The 23284-nt window shown below is 32.1% G+C and overlaps 1 protein-coding gene across 1 annotated transcript; it reads right to left on the bottom strand.

Moving 5' to 3' along the window:
* Positions 1-20235: 20235 nt before the first annotated feature.
* On the bottom strand, positions 20236-22179 carry LOC107009562 (B3 domain-containing protein REM9-like). Its single transcript, XM_027914376.1, has 4 exons — positions 22041-22179; positions 21591-21948; positions 21379-21515; positions 20236-21270 (listed from the first exon to the last, which is right to left on the bottom strand). Exons 1-4 carry the CDS (start codon positions 22110-22112, stop codon positions 21004-21006), a joined length of 834 nt encoding a protein of 277 aa, XP_027770177.1. The 5' UTR covers positions 22113-22179; the 3' UTR covers positions 20236-21003.
* Positions 22180-23284: the final 1105 nt, after the last annotated feature.

Raw genomic sequence — 23284 nt, 5'->3', positions numbered from 1 at the left:
AAGTCAATTGAGATCGAAGATTAATTATTGAGATAATGTTTGAACTAGAAAGTCAAACTTTAATATTCTACCATGAAAAACTCGAATGTACCTGGCGCACAGAGTGGCAAGGGGCTTCATACCCTAAACTTCACAGGGGATGTTCAGGCGCCCTACTAATGTGTCGTGTCAGCCCCTGCCAAGAAGTTTCGACAAATTTTTGTTTTCTAGATTTTCTACCCTAATTCACCTAGAATTAAATGGATTCTTTCAAACCCTCTTAGATTCGTTTACTCAACATAATTACGTGAAAATCTACTCCAAAATTCTATAGAACAGAGATCATTAAAAGATCCTCGCCTCAAGAACTCGAACAAAAATTTTCATTCAAGAATGAAAACAAACACCTCAAGAATTTAATCAAGAACCTCAATATACTCAATCTCATTGATGAATTTGAAAGTGAAACTCATGATTGGCGTGTGGGTGAACGGACCCGACACTATGAAAAGTTACATGCCTCTTAAGATCAAACCCTTGGCGAAATCCACTGAAGATCGCAAGAATCTTGAACGCTTGAAATTTTTCTCCCTTTTTCTCCACTTGAACTCCTCTAAAAACCCTAAGCGTGTTTGGAAATAACTACCATGAAAAATACTTATTTTTAAACTTTGCTTCGTAAAGTACCTCCATTTTTGTTCTCAACAAATTTTGATTACTTTTTTCTTTCAGGTTACCAACAAAGGATTGGATTAGTGTTCACCCATTGTTGAAGTTAGAAATTAGAAAAGGACAAATTTCAGAAACTACAACAATGGATTTGTGAACACCAATAATCCTATGTTGGTTTCCTCAAAGAAAAAAGTAATAAAAATATGTTGTTAGCAATAGTGGATTTACATTAGGAAGTAAGGTTTAAAATAAGAAATTTTAGTAAGTCAATTGAGATCGAAGATTAATTATTGAGATAATGTTTGAACTAGAAAGTCAAACTTTAATATTCTACCATGAAAAACTCGAATGTACCTGGCGTACAGAGAGGCAAGGGGCGGCATACCCGAAACTTCCCAGGGGAAGTTCAGGCGCCATCCTAATGTATCGTGTCAGCCCCTGCCAAGAAGTTTCGACAAATTTTTTTTTTCTAGATTTTCTACCCTAATTCACCTAGAATTAAATTGCTTCTTTCAAACCCTCTTAGATTCGTTTACTCAACATAATTACGTAAAAATCTACTCCAAAAGTCTAAAGAATAGAGATCATTAAAAGATCCTCGCCTCAAGAACTCGACCAAAAATTTTCATTCAAGAATGAAAACAAACACCTCAAGAATTTAATCAAGAACCTCAATATACTCAATCTCATTGATGAATTTGAAAGTGAAACTCATGATTGGCGTGTGGGTGAACGGACCCAAAACTATGAAAAGGTACATGCCTCTTAAGATCAAACCCTTGGCGAAATCCTTTTAAGATCGCAAGAATCTTGAACGCTTGAAATTTTTCTCCCTTTTTCTCCACTTGAACTCCTCTCAAAACCCTAAGCGTGTTTTGAAACAACTACCATGAAAAATACTTATTTTTAAACTTTGCTTTGTAAAGTACCTCCATTTTTGTTCTCAACAAATTTTGATTACTTTTTTCTTTCAGGTTACCCACAAAGGATTGGATTAGTGTTCACCCATTGTTGAAGTTAGAAATTAGAAAAGGACAAATTTCAGAAACTACAACAATGGATTTGTGAACACCAATAATCCTATGTTGGTTTCCTCAAAGAAAAAAGTAATAAAAATTTGTTGTTAGCAATAGTGGATTTACATTAGGAAGTAAGGTTTAAAATAAGAGATTTTAGTAAGTCAATTGAGATCGAAGATCAATTATTGAGATAATGTTTGAACTAGAAAGTCAAACTTTAATATTCTACCATGAAAAACTCGAATGTACCTGGCGCACAGAGTGGCAAGGGGCTTCATACCCTAAACTTCACAGGGGAAGTTCAGGCGCCCTACTAATGTGTCGTGTCAGCCCCTGCCAAGAAGTTTCGACAAATTTTTGTTTTCTCGATTTTCTACCCTAAATCACCTAGAATTAAATGGCTTCTTTCAAACCCTCTTGGATTCGTTTACTCAACATAATTACGTGAAAATCTATTCCAAAAGTCTAAAGAACAGAGATCATTAAAAGATCCTCGCCTCAAGAACTCGAACAAAAATTTTCATTCAAGAATGAAAACAAACACCTCAAGAATTTAATCAAGAACCTCAATATGCTCAATCTCATTGATGAATTTGAAAGTGAAACTCATGATTGGCGTGTGGGTGAACGGACCCAACACTATGAAAAGGTACATGCCTCTTAAGATCAAACCCTTGGCGAAATCCTTTGAAGATCGCAAGAATCTTGAACGCTTGAAATTTTTCTCCACTTGAACTCCTCTCAAAACCCTAAGCGTGTTTGGAAATAACTACCATGAAAAATACTTATTTTTAAAATTTGCTTCGTAAAGTACCTCCATTTTTGTTCTCAACAAATTTTGATTACTTTTTTCTTTCAGGTTACCAACAAAGTATTGGATTAGTGTTCACCCATTGTTGAAGTTAGAAATTAGAAAAGGACAAATTTCAGAAACTACAACAATGGATTTGTGAACACCAATAATCCTCTGTTGGTTTCCTCAAAGAAAAAAGTAATAAAAATATGTTGTTAGCAATAGTGGATTTACATTAGGAAGTAAGGTTTAAAATAAGAGATTTTAGTAAGTCAATTGAGATCGAAGATTAATTATTGAGATAACGTTTGAACTAGAAAGTCAAACTTTAATATTCTACCATGAAAAACTCGAATGTACCTGGCACACAGAGTGGCAAGGGGCGTCATACCCTAAACTTCACAGGGGAAGTTCAGGCGCCCTATTAATGCGTCGTGTCAGCCCCTGCCAAGAAGTTTCGACAAATTTTTGTTTTCTCGATTTTCTGCCCTAATTCACCTAGTAAATGGCTTCTTTCAAACCCTCTTAGATTCGTTTACCCAATATAATTTCGTGAAAATCTACTCCAAAAGTCTAAAGAACAAAGCTTTTAAAAGATCCTCGCCTCAAGAACTCGACCAAAAATTTTAATTCAAGAATGAAAACAAACACCTCAAGAATTTAATCAAGAACCTCAATAAACTCAATCTCATTTATGAATTTGAAAGTGAATCTCTTGTTGTTCATCTTGTATTCCAAACATACTTAGAACAAAACTTTGAACATCTTTGTAAGAAAACAAAGTTTAAGAACAATTTTACAATTAGAAAATTAAAACTAGTAGCGAAACTAGAATCAGAAACAGATTTTTTTTAAAAAAAATATACGAAATATTTTTCTTAAAGAAGAATTGTTGTTACTATGTGTCTAAAGAATCTTACTGATTCCAACAAACTTTGAAGAAACACGAAGTTACCAAGTTTAATGAACCAGTGAAGAACAAAAGAATAGAAGAACTGAAATTAATTCACAAATCTAAAGTTTGTAAAACACGTACCAGAATCTGGAAAATTTTTAATAGGAAAAATATCAATTCCACTGAATTCACAGTGTCCCCTTAAGGAAATTATTCCCCTCTAGTATCCGAGGTTTGATTTGGAATATGACCTCCCATGGTAAAATGATCTCAATCACCAGAGTATAGATACCAAAAACTCCGGTGTCAGCGAACCACTCAACGGCAGTAAAGTACACTTAGAATACTAGATTTAGTAGTTGAAGAAGAAGTCCATAAATTCTATTTAAAATGAGAGGAAATCCCTCAATTTATAGAAAACAAAGGATAGTGCGAAAAGGGTCTTATTGTGCCTTACCGGAAAGGTCACAAACCTTTGGAAAAGTCACAATCTTTCAGAAAGGTCGTCACCTTTCATAAAAGTCACAACTTTTCATAAAAGTCGCAACATTTCATAAAAGTCGCAACTCTTCATTTTCCATTCACACCTTTTTAAAATCCAACATCTCATAATTAGCGTGTGGGTAAACGAATCAAACACTATGAAAACTTACATGCCTCTTAAAGATCAAATCCTTCGTGAAATCCTTTGAAGATCGCAAAAATCTTGAACACTTGAAGTTTTTCTCCCTTTCTCTCCTCTTGGACTCCTCCCAAAACCCTAAGCGTGTTAAAGAATAACTATCATGAAAATACTTATTCTTACACTTTGCTTCGTAAAGTACCTCCATTATTGTTCTCAACATATTTTATTACTTTTTCTTTTAGGTTACCGACAAAGGATTAGTGTTCACCCATTGTTGAAGTTAGAAATTAGAAAGGGGCAAATTTCAGAACGTACAACAATGGGTTTGTGAACACAAATAATCCCCTGTTGGTTTCCTTAAAGAAAAAAGTAAAAAAAAATATGTTGTTAGCAATAGTGGATTTTCATTAGGAAGTAAGGTTTAAAATAAGAGATTTTAGTATGTCAGTTGAGATCGAAGATGAATTATTGAGATAATGTTTGAAATAGAAAGTCAAACGTTAATATTCTACCATGAAAAACTCGAATAGACCTGGTGCACAGAGTGATGTGGGGCGACATCCCTTAAACTTCAGAGGGGAAGTTCAGGCGCACTATTGACACGTCGTGCCAGCCCCTGCCAAGAATTTTTGACAAATTTTGTTTTCATGATTTTTGGCCCTAATTCACTTATAATCGAATGGTTTCTTCCAAACCCTCGTTTCATTTATCTAACTTAATTGCATGAAAATCTTCTCGAAGTCTCAAGAACAAAGCTCATTAACAAGATCCTCACCACAATAACTTGACCAAAATTTTTAATTCAAGAATGAAAAAAAAACACCTCAAGAATTTGATCAAGAACCTCAATATAATCAATCGCATTGATGAATTTGAAAGTGAAACTCATGATTGGCGTGTGGGTGAACGAACCCAACACTATGAAAACTTACATGCCTCTTAAGGATCAAACCCATGGAGAAATCCTTTGAAGATCGCAAGAATATTGAACTCTTGAAGTTTTTCTCCCTTTTTCTTCTCTTGAATTCCTCAAAACCCTAAGCGCGTTAAGGAATAACTACCATGAAAAGTACTTATTTGTACACTTTGCTGTCTAAAGTACCTACATTATTGTTCTGTACATATTTTTATTACTTTTTTCTTTTAGGTTACCAACAAAGGATTAGCGTTCAACCATTTTTGAAGTAAGAAATTAGGAAAAAGGCAAATTTCAGTAAGTACAACAATGGGTTTGTGAACACCAACAATCCTCCGTTGGTTTCCTTAAAGAAAAAATATTTAAAATAAGTTGTTAGCAATAGTGGACTTCCATTAATTAGGAAGTAGGGTTTAAAATATAAGATCTCTTTAGTAAGTCAATTAAGATCGAAGAGGAATTATTGAGATAATGTTTGAAATATAAAGTTAAAAGTTAACATTCTACTATGAAAAACTCGAATAGACCTGGCGCACAAACTGGCGTGGGGCGTCATACCCTGATCTTCATAGGGCATGTTCAGGATACTACGCGTCATGCCAGCCCCTGCCAAGGAAATTTTGATAAATTTTGTTATCTCGACTTTTTGCGCTAATTCACCTAGAATCGAATGGGTTTTTCCAAACCCTCTTAGATTAATTTACACGACTTAATTATGTGAAAATCTACTAAAAAGTCTCAAGAATAAATCTCATTAACAAGATCCTCCCCTCAAGAATTCGACCAAAAATTTTAATTCAAGAATGAAAAAAAAACACCTCAAGAATTTGATCAAGAACCTCAATATAATCAATGATGAATTTGAAAGTGAAACTCATGATTGGCGTGTGGGTGAACGAACCCAACACTATGAAAACTTACATGCCTCTTAAGGATCAAACCCATGGAGAAATCCTTTGAAGATCGCAAGAATATTGAACTCTTGAAGTTTTTCTCCCTTTTTCTTCTCTTGAATTCCTCAAAACCCTAAGCGCGTTAAGGAATAACTACCATGAAAAGTACTTATTTGTACACTTTGCTGTCTAAAGTACCTACATTATTGTTCTGTACATATTTTTATTACTTTTTTCTTTTAGGTTACCAACAAAGGATTAGCGTTCAACCATTTTTGAAGTAAGAAATTAGGAAAAAGGCAAATTTCAGAAAGTACAACAATGGGTTTGTGAACACCAACAATCCTCCGTTGGTTTCCTTAAAGAAAAAATATTTAAAATAAGTTGTTAGCAATAGTGGACTTCCATTAATTAGGAAGTAGGGTTTAAAATATAATATCTCTTTAGTAAGTCAATTAAGATCGAAGAGGAATTATTGAGATAATGTTTGAAATATAAAGTTAAAAGTTAACATTCTACTATGAAAAACTCGAATAGACCTGGCGCACAAACTGGCGTGGGGCGTCATACCCTGATCTTCATAGGGCATGTTCAGGATACTACGCGTCATGCCAGCCCCTGCCAAGGAAATTTTGATAAATTTTGTTATCTCGACTTTTTGCGCTAATTCACCTAGAATCGAATGGGTTTTTCCAAACCCTCTTAGATTAATTTACACAACTTAATTATGTGAATATCTACTAAAAAGTCTCAAGAATAAATCTCATTAACAAGATCCTCCCCTCAAGAATTCGACCAAAAATTTTAATTCAAGAATGAAAACAAACACCTCAAGAATTTAATCAAGAACCTCAATATACTCAATCTCATTGATGAATTTTAAAGTGAAACTCATGATTGGCGTGTGGGTAAACGAACCCAACATTAAAAAATCTTACATACCTTTTAAGGATCAAATCCTTGGCGATATCCCTCGAAGATCGAAAGAATCTTGAACACATAAAATTTTGCTCCCTTTTTCTTCTTTTGAACTCTTCTAAAAATTCCATGCTCGTTTACGAATAACTACCATGAAAAATATTTATTTTTAAACTTTGCTTCGTAAAGTACCTCCATTATTATTCTCAACATATTTTTATTACTTTTTTCTTTCAGTAAACCAACAAAGGATTAGTGTTCAACCATTGTTGAATTTAGAAATTCGAAAAGGGAAAACTTCAGAGAGTACAACAATAGGTTTGTGAACATCCAATAATCCTCTGTTGGATTTGTGAAAGAAAAAATAATAAGAAAATGTTGTTAGCAATAGTGGATTTTCATTAGGAAGTAATGTATAAAATAAGAGATTTTAGTAAGTCAATTGAGATCAAAGATGAATTATTGAGATAATGTCTGAAATAGTAATTCAAATGTTATTCTTCCATGAAAAACTCGAATGCACCTGGTGCAAAGAGTGGCGCAGGGCGCCATCCCCTAAACTTCAGAGGTGCAGTTCAGGTGAACTGTTCGCGTGGCTCGCCAACCCCTGCCTAGAATTTTCAATGAATTTTTTCTCAATTTTGTCCCTAATTAACCTAGACTCGAATGTCTTCTTCCAAATCCTCTTAGATTCGTTTACTCAACTTAATTACATGAAAATCTACTTGTAAACCATCAAGAGAAAATCTCATTAACAAGATCCTCGCCTCAAGAAATTGACCAAACTTTTTAATTCAAGAATGAAAAACAATATACTCGAATCTCATTGATGAATTTTAAAGTGAAACTCATGATTAGCGTGTCGGTGAACGGACGCAACACTATAAAATGTTATATACATTTTAAGGATCAAATCCTTGGTGAAATCCCTTGGAGATCGTAAGAATCTTGAACAGTTGAAATTTTTCTCCTTTTGAACTCCTTATAAATCCTATGCGCACTTAGGAATAACCACCACGAAAAATATTTATTTTTACACTTTGCTTCGTAAAGTACCTCCATTATTGTTCTCGACATATTTTTTTTACTTTTTCATTCAGGAAACTAACAAAGGATTAGTGTTCAACCATTGTTGAATTTAGAAACTAGAAAAGGAAAATTTTCAAAGTACAACAATGGGCTTATGAACACCGATAATCCTCTGTTGGATTTGTGAAAGAAAAAGTAATAAGAAAATGTTGTTAGCAATAGTGGATTTTGTATTTAGGAAGTAAGGTTTAAAATAAGAGATTTTAGTAAGTCAATTGAGATCGAAGATAAATTATTAATATACCAATTGAGATCGAAGATAAATTATTAACATAATGTTTGAAATAGAAATTCAAATGTTAATATTCTACCATGAAAAACTCGAATAGACCTGCGCACAGAGTGGCACAGGGTGCCATCCCCTAAACTTTAGAGGCACATTTCAGGCGAACTATTGGCACGGGCCGCTGCCAAGAATTTTTAATAAAAAAAATTTCTCGATTTTTGACCCTAAGTCACCTAGAATCGAATGGTTTCTTCCAAATGCTCTTAAATTCATTTACCCAACTTAATAACATGAAAATCTACTAAAAAAACCTCAAGAACAAAACTCATTAACAATATCCTCGCCTCAAGAAATTGACCAAACATATAAATTCAAGAATGAAAAGCAACACCTCAAGATTACATCAAGAACCTCAATATACTTAATCTCATTGAGGAATTTTAATGTGAAACACATGATTGACGTGTGGGTGAACGAACCCAACACTATAAAATCTTACATACCTTTTAAGGATCAAATCCTTCACGAAATCCCTCAAAGATCGCAATAATCTTGAGCACTTGAAATTTTTCTTCCTTTTTTCTCCTTTTGAACTCCTCTCAAAAACTTCAGAGAGTACAACAATGGGTTTGTGAATACCAACAGTCCTCTATTGGATTTGTGAAAGAAGAAATACTAAGAAAATGTAGTTAGCAATAGTGGAATTCCATTAGGAAGTGAAGTATAGAATAAGTAATTTTACTATGTCAATTGAGATAGAAGATGAATTATTGGGATAATGTTTGAAATAGAAACTCAAATGTTAATATTCTACCATGAAAAGCTCAAATAGACCTAGTGCACAGAGTGACTAAACTTCAGAGGGGCAGTTAGGGCGAACTGTTGGTCTGGGCCACAGCCCTTGCCCAGAATTTTAGACGAATTGTTTTTCTCTATTTTTGGCCCTAATTCACCTAGAATCGAATGGTTTCTTCCAAACTTCTCTTAGATTTGTTTACCCAACTTAATTACATGAAAATCTACTCGAAAACCCTCAAAAGGAAAGCTCATTAAGAAGATCCTTGCCTCAATAAATCCACCAAACTAAGGATTGTGTCCAACCATTGATGGAGTTAGGAATTACAATAATGGGTTTGTGAACACCAATAATCCTCTATCGCATTAGCAAAAGAAAAATAATAAGAAAAATTGTTAGTAATAGTGGAATTTCATTAGGAAGTAAGGTTTAAAGTAAGTAATTTTAGTAAGTCAATTGAGATTGAAGATGAATCATTGAGATAATGTTTGAAATAGAAATTCAAACATTAATATTCTACCATGAAAAACTCGTATAGACTTGGCACACGTAGTGGTGTGCTGTGCCAGCGCCTACACTTTAGAGGCACAATTCAAGTGCACTGCTGGCGCAAAGGGCCCTCCCCTGCCCAAAATTTTTGACGATTTTTTCCCCTCAATTTTTGGCCCTAATTCACTTAGAATCGAATGCTTTCTATCAAACCTTCTAGATTCGTTTACCCAACTTAATTACATGAAAATCTACTCAAAAACCCTCAAAAGGAAAGTTCATTAACAAAATACTCGCCTTAATAAATTGACCAAACTAAGGATTGTGTTCAACCATGAGTTGGGAATTAGAAAAGGGAAAGTATCAGAAAGTACAATAATAGGTTTGTGAACGCCAATAATCCTCTGTCGGATTAGTGAAAGAAAAAATAAAATAAGAAAATATTATTAGCAATAGTGGGATTTCATTAGGAAATAAGGTTTAAAATAAGTGATTTTAGTAAGTCAATTGACATCAAAGATGGATTATTGAGACAATGTTTGAATAGAAATTCAAACGTTAATATTCTACCATGAAAAACTCGAATAGACTTGGCGCATGTAGTGGCGCGGGGTGCCAGCCCCTACACTTCAGAGGCACAGCTCAATTGCACTGCTTGCGCGAAGAGCCCGCCACTGCCCAAAAGTTTCGACAATTTTTTTCCTCAATTTTTGGCCATAATTCACCTATAATTGAATGGTTTCTACCAAACCCTCGTAGATTCGTTTACCCAACTTAATTACATGAAAATCTACTCGAAAAGCCTCAAGAAAAAGCTCATTAACAAGATCCTCGTCTCAAGAACTCGACCAAATATTTTAATTCAAGAATGAACAACAACACCTCAATAATTTCATCAATAACCTCAATATACTCATTCTCATGGACGAATCTAAAGTGAAACTCATGATTGACTTGTGGGTGAACGAACCTAACACTACGAAAATTTACATGCCTCGTAAGGATCAGATCCTTGGCAAAATCTCTCGAAGATCGCAAGAATCTTGAACACTTGAAAACCCTAAGCGCGTTCAGGAATAACTCAAACGGATTTCAATCAGTTTAGACCCTATAAAGTTCAACAAAAAGGGTCTACGCTAGTTGGTTAAGGAAAAGACCAAAATACTCTTCGTTTGTTGAGGTAATAACTAGATAGACTCAACTTTGACGGGCATATCTCTTTCATTCGAACTCGAATTTTAGCATACTTGGCGATGTTGGAAAGAAGACTTAGATATATTTCATTTGATATATCATTAATCTCCTAACTCATCGTGTGCTAAAATTTATGGTCATTTGAAATGATTCAAAACTTAAAAAGAACTTACCAATGACTTGAATGAATTTTCGACAATTCTTTTTTGAACTCAATGTGCTACATCTATTGACTTTAATACTTAAGAAAATTTAAATTTCTTGATAAAATCTTACTCACAATGAAGAATGGTTCGAGTCTTAGCTCAAAGATTTTCCGGGGGTATAATAGAAGTCTATTGGTAGAGTGGTATAAAGAGGTGTATTGCAGAGATCGTTTATAAGTTTTAACACCACAGATTTTTTCGAACTAAGACATGAGCCGTTAATCGTAGTGAGTGAGATTTAACCAAGGAATTAAAGAAATTTTAATTACTAAGGTCAGTTCACTAGATTTAGCACATTGAGTTCCAAAAATAATTAAATTGGAAATAGCAAAATCTGAAACTTTGCAAGTTAAGCCAAGTATGAGTTTTGGGTCAACTTCAAACGAGCATAACTCCTACCACATGATGAGTTAGGTGTGCTACAAGATACCATAAGAAATATCTTTGAATTATCTTTTCAACATCTTTGAGCTTACTAAGTTTCAAGTTTGAATGAGTGAGATATGACCTTTTGAAGTTAGGCCATCCAGTTAAGGAAAGTTAGCAAAAATAGTGAGGGGTATTTTAGTCCTTTTCTTATCGAATAAAATTTAATTCGTTTTTAGTCATATATTAGGGTTCTAATTCTTTTAGGTTCAGTTTCAAAATCCTAATATACACCTAGGGTTTTAGTTGATACTTCAAGAAGAGGCAAGAAGAGAAAAGAGGAGAAAAGATGAAAGGATGAAGGCGTTCATCGACGTTCTTGAGTTAGTTGTGGATTTTCGCCATGGTTCTAATCTCTAAGAGGTATGTAACATTCCATATTGTTGGGTTTGTTCACCCACATGTCAATCATGTTATTTTCAGCGCAATTTCATTCTTAAAATTGAAAGATTAAAGTTCTTGGTAAGTATTCTTGAAGTTTCATTAAGTTTTGATGTAAGATTCTAGTTAGATTAACTTTAAATGATCATATATCTTAGAATATTAAGAGTTACGTAAGTCATAACCTATACAATGAAAGTTAATCGAATCTACTTTCCAACGCCACCAATTTCGCGTCAATCCAATTTCTGAGTAAAAAGTTGTGATTATTTTAGTAACTTGTACAATGTTGTTACAAATTATCCGACGGGAAAACATTAAAAAGGGTTATTTTTGTTTTTTTTCCTCCAAGAAAATCCTAAACGAATTTCTTGACTAATAAAAGGTTCAAAACAATCAGGTTTTCATTTTACTAATGAAAATCATAATTCTTTGCCATAAAGATTTCAAGAAACTAATTCAAGAATCTCAAGAAAAATTTTATTGATCATTGACCTTCAAGCTAGGGTTTCAAGGTTTCTATTTATGTTCTTATCCAAGATTCTTCAGGAACCTTGTTCTTCATATCTAAATTCATTCCTAACATGTTCATAACTTTAAATTCAAAATTCAAATTCAAGGTAGAATTGAGAGTTAAGTTTTTGAGAATTATTTTAAACGTTCTAAGAAAGTTTTTTTGAGGAGTCTTCTACAACTTATAAAGCAATCGAAAACAATCTTAGTTCATTAAATATAATGCAATAACAAATTTAACTTTACTCATTTAAAGTAATGTAACTTCTGTGGGAGATTCTCTAACCGATAACCATCACTATGAGCTTAAGTGATGGTACAACTTTTTACCTCACGCTGCCGAGGACCATTCTATATCTTGCAATTGGTATAGGACCTTACTTAACTTAGTGGATCCACTATCTTAACTTAAGTGATCATCAAAAAAGTATGATCCTTTAATGCTCATGATGGCTACATGATTTATGTAGACTTGAGTTATTGTGAACTCGCATTCCCATAAGTGTTTTCAGTTTTTAAAATCTTTTCTAGTTCTTTCTAGTTGTGAGATGTTACACATATACTCTCTACCTTCGTGAAATAGGAATAAAATCGTGAAAACGCTACCCACCTCAAACCCACTTATAGCATTCAATTGGATATGCTCTTGTTGTTTGATTTATATAGTTTAGCTGATATGTTGATCAATATAGTGTAAATAAAAAATTACACAATTGTTATAAAATCAAGCTCATAAGAATATAATCATAAAGAGAAGTAGATATAAGAAGAGGAATTTTCTTCTTATTCAAGTGTATACAATGGTGAATGATATCTCTGTTTATAGTGTTGAGATATCATAGTCAAAGGTCACCTTGGAATTATACATTGTTATCATCAAGGTTCATATCACCTTGGAATCTTATCACATTGGAAACACTAATACATTAATCCAATTAATTGTTGGATAACTCTAATGGATCATCCATATAACACAATAGATTTATAACACTCCCCCTTGGATGTCCATAGATAATGTGCCTCGTTAAAACCTTACTAGGAAAAACCCTGTGGGAAAAAATTCTAGTGAAGGAGAAAGAGTACACATATCTTTTGATACGCACTATTTGTTGCCTCATTAAAAACCTTGCCAGGAAAACCCAGTGGGAAAAAAACCTCGGTCAAGGGAAAAAGAGTGCAACGCGTATTATACTCTCCCTGATTAAAACATCACTTAATTTCTCTTTATGATGTCTCCAAAATCTTCGTACATTGTGGTTGGTATATATTTTTTCAAAGATAAACCACACATTTTCTGAATATGGTGTGTCATTTATCTCAACCAGACGCACTTTCGACTTGCTTCATGGAGGGCTTTTATTTTTGCGTTGCAACATTTGCTTTATTGATCGCCAGGATATTATTGTGCCTCCACATGAAAACAAACAGCGTGTTTGAGATCGTGCTTTATGCGGATCAGATAAATATTTTGCATCTGCATAAACAATCAATTTTATCTTGGATTCCTCAGAATAGAATAAACCTATAACTATGGCCCTTCGAGGATATTCAATAATGTGCTCAACACCATCTCAATGTCCTTTTATTTGGGAGAAACTGAATCTTGCCAGTAAATTTACTGCAAAACAAATATCTGGTCAAATATTGTTAGTAAGATACACTAGTGCCCTGATTGCACCAAGATAGAGTTTCATCACCAAGAAACTCTTCATCCTTCTTTTGAGATCAAACTGAATCATCATTTATGTCAAGTGATCTCATAATCATTGGGGTACTCAATGAATGTGATTTATCCATATAAAATTGCATCAAAACTTTTCAGTGTTTGTGCACTGTTAGACAAATATTTCATTTGTCAAATTATCAATCTGTAGGTCAAGATAAAATTTTGTCTTACCAAGATTTTTTCATAAAAATACAAGGACAATTAGGGCCATTCTTTTGTACCCTTTTTCTTCCTTGAATATTTCAATCCATATAAGGATTCTTGAAGCTTTATTGAAAAAGTTTCTTTCAAACTCTTATATGCTTCAGACACCTCGATTGTTTCAAGGATTTTCATATAACCTTCATTGTCTAGCTAGACATTACAATTATTCATTATATGCATTCAAGTTTTTCATATGTTGCCAGATCAAAACAAACCTCATTGCATCCACCAAAGGAGAAAACATCTCCAATAATGTCAGGATTTTTGCGATAAACCTTTATGCCTCAAGGCACAAACCGTATTTGATATCTTACGGTTATACTATCGCATAATAATTTGTTTGTACCCCTCTGACATTATACCTTGATTTATGGACTACCAGTCCAAAATGTCACTTTTCTAAGTGAAACAAAATATACTTGAATTGTGCATTTTACTTGGCCAACCATTTATCTGTCCACACTATATGACAGATTTGAATTCAAGATCCTCGTCACAATTTATATCATTGAGCGCTGCCTCATATCAAAGATAACGTCGACGGTTATTTGATATCGATTCCAACAAGACATAACTTATCGAGATCTCTTCATATTTCATTATTTCAGGTACATGAACCTTTTTCAAGAATTTATGAAGTGTTATGTCAATGTGCTCCTTTATAGCACTTGCCTCATTATCATGACCATATTGATCATTTGCTCCTTCCTTATTCAAGGAATTTTATATTTGGAATCGAATGGTCTATAACGTTTCCGGTGNTATCAATATAATTTCATAGTTTGGAACTGTGCTCTTAATTTTAACAATTCGAGCAAACAACCTCACAAAACCAATTTGTAAGTTCACAACAAAATACATGTGACCATCGCATAGATGCATCAATCATATAGTTGCAAATAATCCACATGACAGGTGAACGGGCCCATATTCACCCTTTGATATGTTCCAAAAATTTTAGGGGATTACAATCCCAACCTTAGCTGGTACAATGATCATTTTATCAAGAGAAAAAACAACACAAGAGAATTCTTGAAGAATCTTTATTTCTTCATCATATAAATCACCTGAATTCTCAGTCACGTTTGCATCACATTTAATCGGAATGGTCAACCAGTTATGCCAACTGATCTTTATTTTAGTACACTTATAATTTACTTTTACATGTGATTTCATCAGCATGTACATGTTTGTATGGAACAAACAAGAGGAAAAGTGGGGTAATCTTTTACATAAACATTTATAACCCTTTTCGGTTGTAGTGATTTATAGTCTCAATATTTATTTTCAATTCATCCGAAACTTAAAAAGTTTCTTTTGAGACTTACTACAACCTCAATATTATTCCTTTGATAATAGCACAACTCGTTAGAGCTTGCAATTAATTTTGTGTACTATCACATATTGCATGACACCATCCCTATGGTGAGCATCTCTTTCAAGGAGGAAGTTATATTATTATTGTCATGGTCAAAATCATTACGAGCAAGACGTCTTTCTTGCATTACTTTTGTTGTACCATAGGTACACAACCAATGACAAATTTGTATTGCCACACAATAATGACCACAACCCTTATAGGCAAGAACTATTTTTTTCTTTTGCCCTTTCGGTAGTTCACAATAAACATACCATAGTGACGTATACAACGTACTTTACAATTAGTCATTTCTGCCAAATAAAATTTCTTTTCTCTCAAATCTCCCTTAGAGATGAGAAGTGACATATATCATTTTTTTCTCAAACCTTCCATAGAGGTGAGTTGTGGCATATATCCAACCCATAATGATTTTATCACATCTGGACCCATTCTCTTATAGAATGGTCGAGCATTCACGATACTCATCACAAGTCACATTCTCTTCAAGGAATGGACTAATTATTTATATGTACTTCATAAATTTGCATTATAAGCACATTGTCATGGCTTTAAAATTCATCATATTTCCATGACACACCTCAACATCACTTTGAAAGATCAAGTGTACCATCACTTTATCTTCTTGTATCATGATAGAGGATTTATAAACTTGTCAAATTATTGGGTTGACAACATTCACAAGTCTAATGACCTTTCATACCATTTTGATAATAAAAATTGCCTTCACATTTTGAAGGACTATTTGAAGAACTCATAGTGTTCTTCCTTTTATCATTACCACAATGATGACTATTATAATTCTGTTCCTCCACGCTCTTATTCATATTTATTAAAAAGAAATTCATCTTTCAGACTAATTATTCGCTGCTACCACATTCATATGATTGAATGGAGCAAGTCAACAGGCGGATTTCAGAGTTATCACATGTTGCTACCACATTCTTTTCAAGGAATGGAGCAAATTCAATATGATGAATTTCAAGACATTTCATCAAAAATATATTATTTTTCTTAGTCATCATTTTATCATCGCTATGGTGCATTGGCTCAAACTCAATGTCTTACCCATATAAGGCGTGTTACGCCATAATTCTATGGGACTTGAACCCAATCACGGTGCATCAAAACTCTAATTGATGTCTTACCCTTTTGGTGCGATAGAACTTGAATCTATCGTCTTATCCTCAAATATTTTTCATTATGGTGCATCCGGACTTTAACCTGATGTCTTACCCTTTTGGTGCGATGAAACTTGAATCCATCGTCTTACCCTTAACCAACGGTATAATAAACCGAAGTACAACATGTTTTATTCTTTGAGACTTTCAAAACAATCAAAATAATATTCAAACTCATGCTATTAAAATTTTATACCTTCTTCCATTTAAGAAGTTTTGTATAGCATGTCATATTCAACCAATAGTAGTATATGCCTTTGGTTCCTGATAATTGTTAGTGATTGAATACTATTGTATTCTAAATCATAAAAATATTTTAGAAAATACATACCTGATTTTATGCATATAATACCTTGATTCTCATAACGAGATCAACCAAAACATGAGTCAAAGAAAAAACTAAAACACAAGCTTAATTGGCTAGAGACTCGTGCTGATAATGTGTTATAAAATCAAGCTCATAAGAATATAATCATAAAGAGAAGAAGACAAGAGAAGTAGATAGAAGAAGAGGAAGTTTCTTCTTATTCAAGTGTATACAATGGTGAATGATATCTCTATTTATAGTGTTGAGATATCATAGTCAAAGGTCACCTTGGAATTATACATTGTTATCATCAAGGTTCATATCACCTTGGAATCTTATCACATTGGAAACACCAATACATGAATCCAATTAATTGTTGAATAACTCTAATGGATCATCCATATAACACAATAGATTTATAACACACAATCAGATTATCAACAAATAAAAGTATGATAATATTAATTTATTTCATAAAGTGGGTATTTAAATAAACTCGGATGCGTATAGATAAAAGATGAACCAAAATATGTTCCAACAATTTCCAAATTTCAGAACCAATCAATTCAAGTAACACAAATGTCTTCATATTTCATAATTTTACACAATTTCCTGTTCTGTTTCTGTGGTTGGCATTATATATTAGGTAATTACTAATTGGCAAGTTTATGTTGCTAGCGTTTGATCATAGATGTTAAAATTTTCTTAGCAAATATTATTTGGGTGAAAATTTAGGTGAAATTTCACCATGTGTTTGGTCATAGTATTTGCGAAATATATTTCACTTTTTTAGAAAAATATGATTTATACCCATAAATTTTAAAAACATTAAAATTAACCATAAATTTGTGTTACAAGTCAATTGGATCTTTGTTACAATAATAATAAATAGTGTTCATGACACTAGAGCAATGTGGTAATTTGGAGTTAGTGCAACAAACATCATTTCATACATCGTGAAGTAGACAAAATACATGACTTTTTTTATCTTGAGCCGATTGTTCATCATTTTCATCAATAACCATATCATCATTTAACATTCACCGGATATTTCATCACTACTTTGGAATTAATGTAAAAAATTATGTAATATAACGTATGCAACAATTATAGAGGGTGTTTTTGTAAAAGATAAAAGTTTGGAGTAAAATTTTAATTTTTAAAAGATGCCAAATAATAAGATTTGGCCCAAATACTAGAAAAAACTAGTATTTGGAAATTTGAGATATTTGCCAAAAATATTTGTCAATTAATAGCAAAGTGTATGGAAAAACACTATTTGTCAAGTTTTTCCCCAAATATTATTTGAAAAATCTATGGCCAAATGGGCCCGTTGTGCGGGAGTAAAGGACATCATGAAGTTGTGGCCTGCGTATATTACAAGTCATCAATATCACCTGAACAAGCTACAATAATTAAACATGTCTAGAATAGTGTTTGTAAACATATATTTGGTCTAGTTAGCGTCTAGGTGTATTTCACACTCCTAATATTTCAGGTAGGAAATTCAAAAAATGAAAATAATTTAGATGTGTTTCTTACTCTCAACTTTTCAATTTTTTTGTGAAATTAAATTTTCATCACATAAATTGAAATAATTTTTTTTACCGAAGATAAAATATTTGTTACTGTCAAACACATGTTTCAATTCATCACTATTTACAAATAAAAAAGACAAATTTATATCCAAACGCATATCAATTTTGAAAAAGATATTTTGTCAACCTCACTCAAATATGTTGAAAAGCTGACAGAATATTCAAGTGTTTTAAGACTGCTGCTAGGTTAGCTACTCTATTTACTTTACGGTATTCCAACTATCGGATGATCTCTTTCTTGTTCTATTAAGTACTACTCCTATCATTATTAATTACCTATAGCAACGAATCTTATCTAAGTCAGAAGGTAAAATAAGCACACAAGCTAAAAAAAATCACTGAATTTCCACCCAAAAATGTTCCGTCACTATATAAAAATATTTTTTAGCGATAATTAATTAGTAATAGTAATTTAACTGTTGTTACATATGTATTTTTAGCAACAATTGACACTTTATGTATATGTCCCCTTAAACTTTTAGCGACAATTTATCTAATGACAACTAACTAATATCAATAAAGATTTTAGCACTCTTTGTTAATGTTTATAGTTTGTTGCCGCTAAAAGTTGTTATTGTTGTAGTGAATAGCTTTTTTCATATATATTTGATTGAATCGGTGCGAAAAAAATAGTGATAATATTTTCATATGAAAAATTAGTAAGTAGTTTTCCGTTATTTTTAGTGAGAGTTTGTTTTCCAACGTGCATTTTGCAGTAAGCTGATTCGTTGAGAAATAAGTGGTAAAATCATGTTTAATAACACAAACTTCTCATCGAGTCGCATTGGAAAAAAAAAGTTTGTTTCTAGTTGTGAGAAGAGAGTCCAATTAATGACAATTTTGTACCCAATAGGAGTAATTCTCTAGATAGTCACTTATATTTGGAAAATTATCTAAGAATATCACTTATGTTTGTTTTAGGACTACAATATCACCCAACTTTGCCTATTTTCCTCAAAATATACTTGACACAAAAAATATTATTTCTCTCCTATTAGGGTGCCATGTCACATTTTTTATTTTTTTATTATTAAAAAGATATGCTTTAAACATATTTAAACATTAGGTTACAATATGTTTTTTTTTTAAAAAAATATTATTTTCTATTTATGTTTTTTGAAAATATTTTATTTTTTAGATAGATAAAGATAAATTTAAAAATAAATGAAAAAAAACGTACCCCATTTCTATAACTAACTAGTAATGGACTGTTTTATCGCGATCCCCTCTATAGTTTAGTCAACACAAAAAAATTTTTATCATTCCAGTACCCAAAATGGTGAACTAACAATGTTATGCTTGACATTGTTGTATTCTGTTTCAGTATTTGAGACAACTGATTGTAAGGGCAGCTCTATGCTTAGGCCTTTAAGGTCTTTGCCTTCAATTGGGGGATTCAAATTTTTGTTAAGATTAAATTATGTGTTAAAATTTTTATAGAAAAATTAATTATTTATGATAAAAAATATAATGTTTTATTAAATAAATTATTTTATCCACTTTAACATCTTTTGTACTTTGTTAAAAATAAGAATTAATAGTGAAAAGTGTTGGAAAAGGTGAATTACAAATTCTTTTTTATTTTTTTTAAATTTTAGTTTCAAGCATTATTAGAATATAAGCATATTGAAAAGAGGTATACCAAGTCATCAACTTCTTGTATCAAAATCTATGGTTCTTACTCTTATCTTTATTTAATACTTATCAACTTATTACTTTATAGCACTATGTTAACAATACATATAATAATTGTCTCACTTAAGGATGTTTTTCAATGTTGAATTGATAAAATCTTACCTAAAACTAGTAACTGAAAAAACAATATTAAGTACTAATAATTTCAATCTAAATAGTATTAAAAAAATAAATTTTGAATAAATACGTATATAAAGTATATCATATATTAGGCTGCGAATTGAAATTTCGCTTTAAGCTCTCAATTACATTGAGTCGTCCCTGACTAATTGTTGCATGGATGGTAGTACGAGGAAATTGTTGTACAAGGGTCGTACTGTTGTATCGATGGCAAACAAAGAACAATCAGAATTATTTGTATCTGTAAATTGATGTATCAATGGTCTTATTGCTATATCAATGGCCAATGAAAAATATTCGAATTGATTTACGTATCTGTGAAATATCAAATGTTGTATCAATGGGCAACGATGAATTATCAAATCAAAAACACTGCGATTGAGTTGCAACAGACACTCTAACAAACTCCAAAAATCTAATTCGGTGGTCAGGTAAGTTTCGTCCATAGATTTGAATGAGCAGCTCAACTAAAAAATAAAACATTTTGCTACGAGTCGTAATCACCAAAAGTATAACAGTCATGATCCATATTCTAGTAGCGCGATTGTTGACATATACATCATGTTGATACTTTAGGTGAAGTACATAATACAAGTCATCAAAAAAGTTCAGCAAATGCACATGATTTTCAATTTGGCTTGGGTAAATCAAGTTATATGAAACATACAAAACACATTAAAGATGCCCAAGTCGTAGTTTTAGTTCCATCTTCATAACAAAGTGAAAAACAAAAAGAAACCATTAGTACATATGCATATTGTAGACTATTTCAAGCACTTGGATTTGTGGATCTTCTGAACCTGTAAAACACAATACTCACAACAATTTTCCTTAATCAACTTGAATCGACAAGTCTGACCATTGCCTATTTTGTTAAGAGTTCGAAATTCAGCCCATCCTCTTTTCATGTAAACCCTTTGCCGAGTATGCACTATGTCCACTAATTTCCACTTGTTGCCTTTTTCATTTACCAGTCTCATTTTCTTCATCTTAGTTATGCCCGTCCATATAGCAAAGCTCTTCGGGATGGTCTAAACATAAATTCATAAAGCAAAACATGTTTGATTTTCAGTGGAATTAAGTAATTAAACGCATAATTAATCAAAGAAAAAGAACATAAATTGTTTAATCAACCTTACCATAAAAAATGAATGTGTCTTTCTTACAACCATTTCAAAGTACGGATCTTTATTGTTTATGTTGATCACACTGAATCTGCTCGTCTTTGGAACATTTTCTTCTTTTCCGCCCTCAGCTTCTTCTTTTTTTACAACACCTGTAAAAAGAGTGAAAAGTATTTTTACAAATAATATGTAACTTTCTTATTTTTGAGATTACTAGTTACACTTACCTGACGATTCTTTTTGCTCCATTTTCATTTTCATCGTAGTGATTCCAACGTCATGTTCCTCTTCCGAAGAACTGGTTAGTTCCTGAAATGCTCCTCTGCCACTAGAGTTTTTGAATGTTTTCTGAGAGTAAGGCAGGACATGGAACGTTGATTTATCGATGAGAAAAAAGATCAAAATGTCTCCTAGCTCCAATTTATGATGCACCACAAATTGTGGCCAATCTCCTTCACATATGAAGTAGTTGGAATTTTCTCTCACGATCTTTGTTTCCCACGACATTCCAACTACATTTGTTTTCAATAAGCAAGTCTTGGCCAACAATTTCTTGTTTTCTTTGATGAAAATATGTGGCATGAGCTTATAAGAAGAAGAAAAATGTCAAGTATATGAAAATAGAGATCACCATATATAGAAGAAAATAATGAAAGGAAAAATAATAGTAGACTTACTATTTTATCCATGAAACCTTGTTTGAATAATAGTTTGCAAAAAGATGGATGCTTGTTAGGATCCACTAGCATTTTGAGATCGATTGCAATAATAACTAGCTACTGCAATTGTTAGATACCAGTGTGCAATCTTATTTATAAGAAGGATAATAAATAAATAAATATATATATGAATGATGGCTCACTGTTATTATGTGTGCTTTGACAAATATTACTCCTTCGGTTTCAAAAAAAATATTCTAATTTGATTTGGCACGAAATTTAAAAAAATAAAATAGACTTTAAAAGTTGAAAATAAAGTGTTGCAAAAAAAAAAAAAGCAACAAGTCTTTTTAAAAAAAACACACTTAAAAGGAAAGGAGATCATTCTTTTTTGAACAGAGTAAGGCCTCATTTATTTTCATTAAGATTAAGAGGTCTGAATCTGAATACACGTTTGAATATTAAGATTTGCATTAAGTTCTGGGTGTTTTGATCTGAATACACATCTGAATATTAAGATGTGCTCTCTAAATCTGAACACTAAATAATTAATGTTGTTTATTTTGAATATCTGAATGTAGAAGTGAAATTAAACATTTTGTTTTCAATATCTGAATATAGAAGTGAAATTAAACATTCTATTAATAAAATATTATAAATTTTTTATTTCAGCAAAAATATATAACTTTTGAAGAAATTTGTCTTTTAAAAGTTTTAATAATCATAATTTGAAGTACTATTTCTTCATTCAAAAACTTTTATAAACAACAATACACCAAAAATATTATTGCAATCATTGTTCTTGACACACATTAGTTTGAAAGAGATTTTTAGTTATGACATAAAAAGACACATTCAATGCAGAGAAACTATTGTTTATTATTTGATAACTTATCAAATGAGTCTGAATGTTGTTAAAGTCTCCTACAGATCTGATTCATTTAGACCTCTTCAGACCTATTAAGAGGTTTTTTAAAAAATAAAACAAATAAACTTAATGGGCTGAATTTGAATCATTCAAATTCAGACTTAAAAACCAAACGTACTTAGGGTGTGTTTGGTATGAAGGAAAATGTTTTCCATGGAAAATGTTTTCCTAGAAAATGTTTTCCTGGAAAACAAGTAGATTTTGGACTTATTTTCTCATGTTTGGTTGGTGAGTAGAAAATATTTTTCGGAAATGATTTTTAGTGTTTGATTTATAAATAAAAAATATTTTTGAGGAATATCTTTTATTTTTACTAGAGTAGAAAATAATTTAT

This window comes from Solanum pennellii, chromosome 2, assembly GCF_001406875.1.
Source record: "Solanum pennellii chromosome 2, SPENNV200".
Classification (NCBI taxonomy): Eukaryota; Viridiplantae; Streptophyta; class Magnoliopsida; order Solanales; family Solanaceae; genus Solanum; species Solanum pennellii.
Note: the sequence above shows the minus strand (reverse complement) of the source record. Positions and strands in the feature narration are given on the sequence as shown.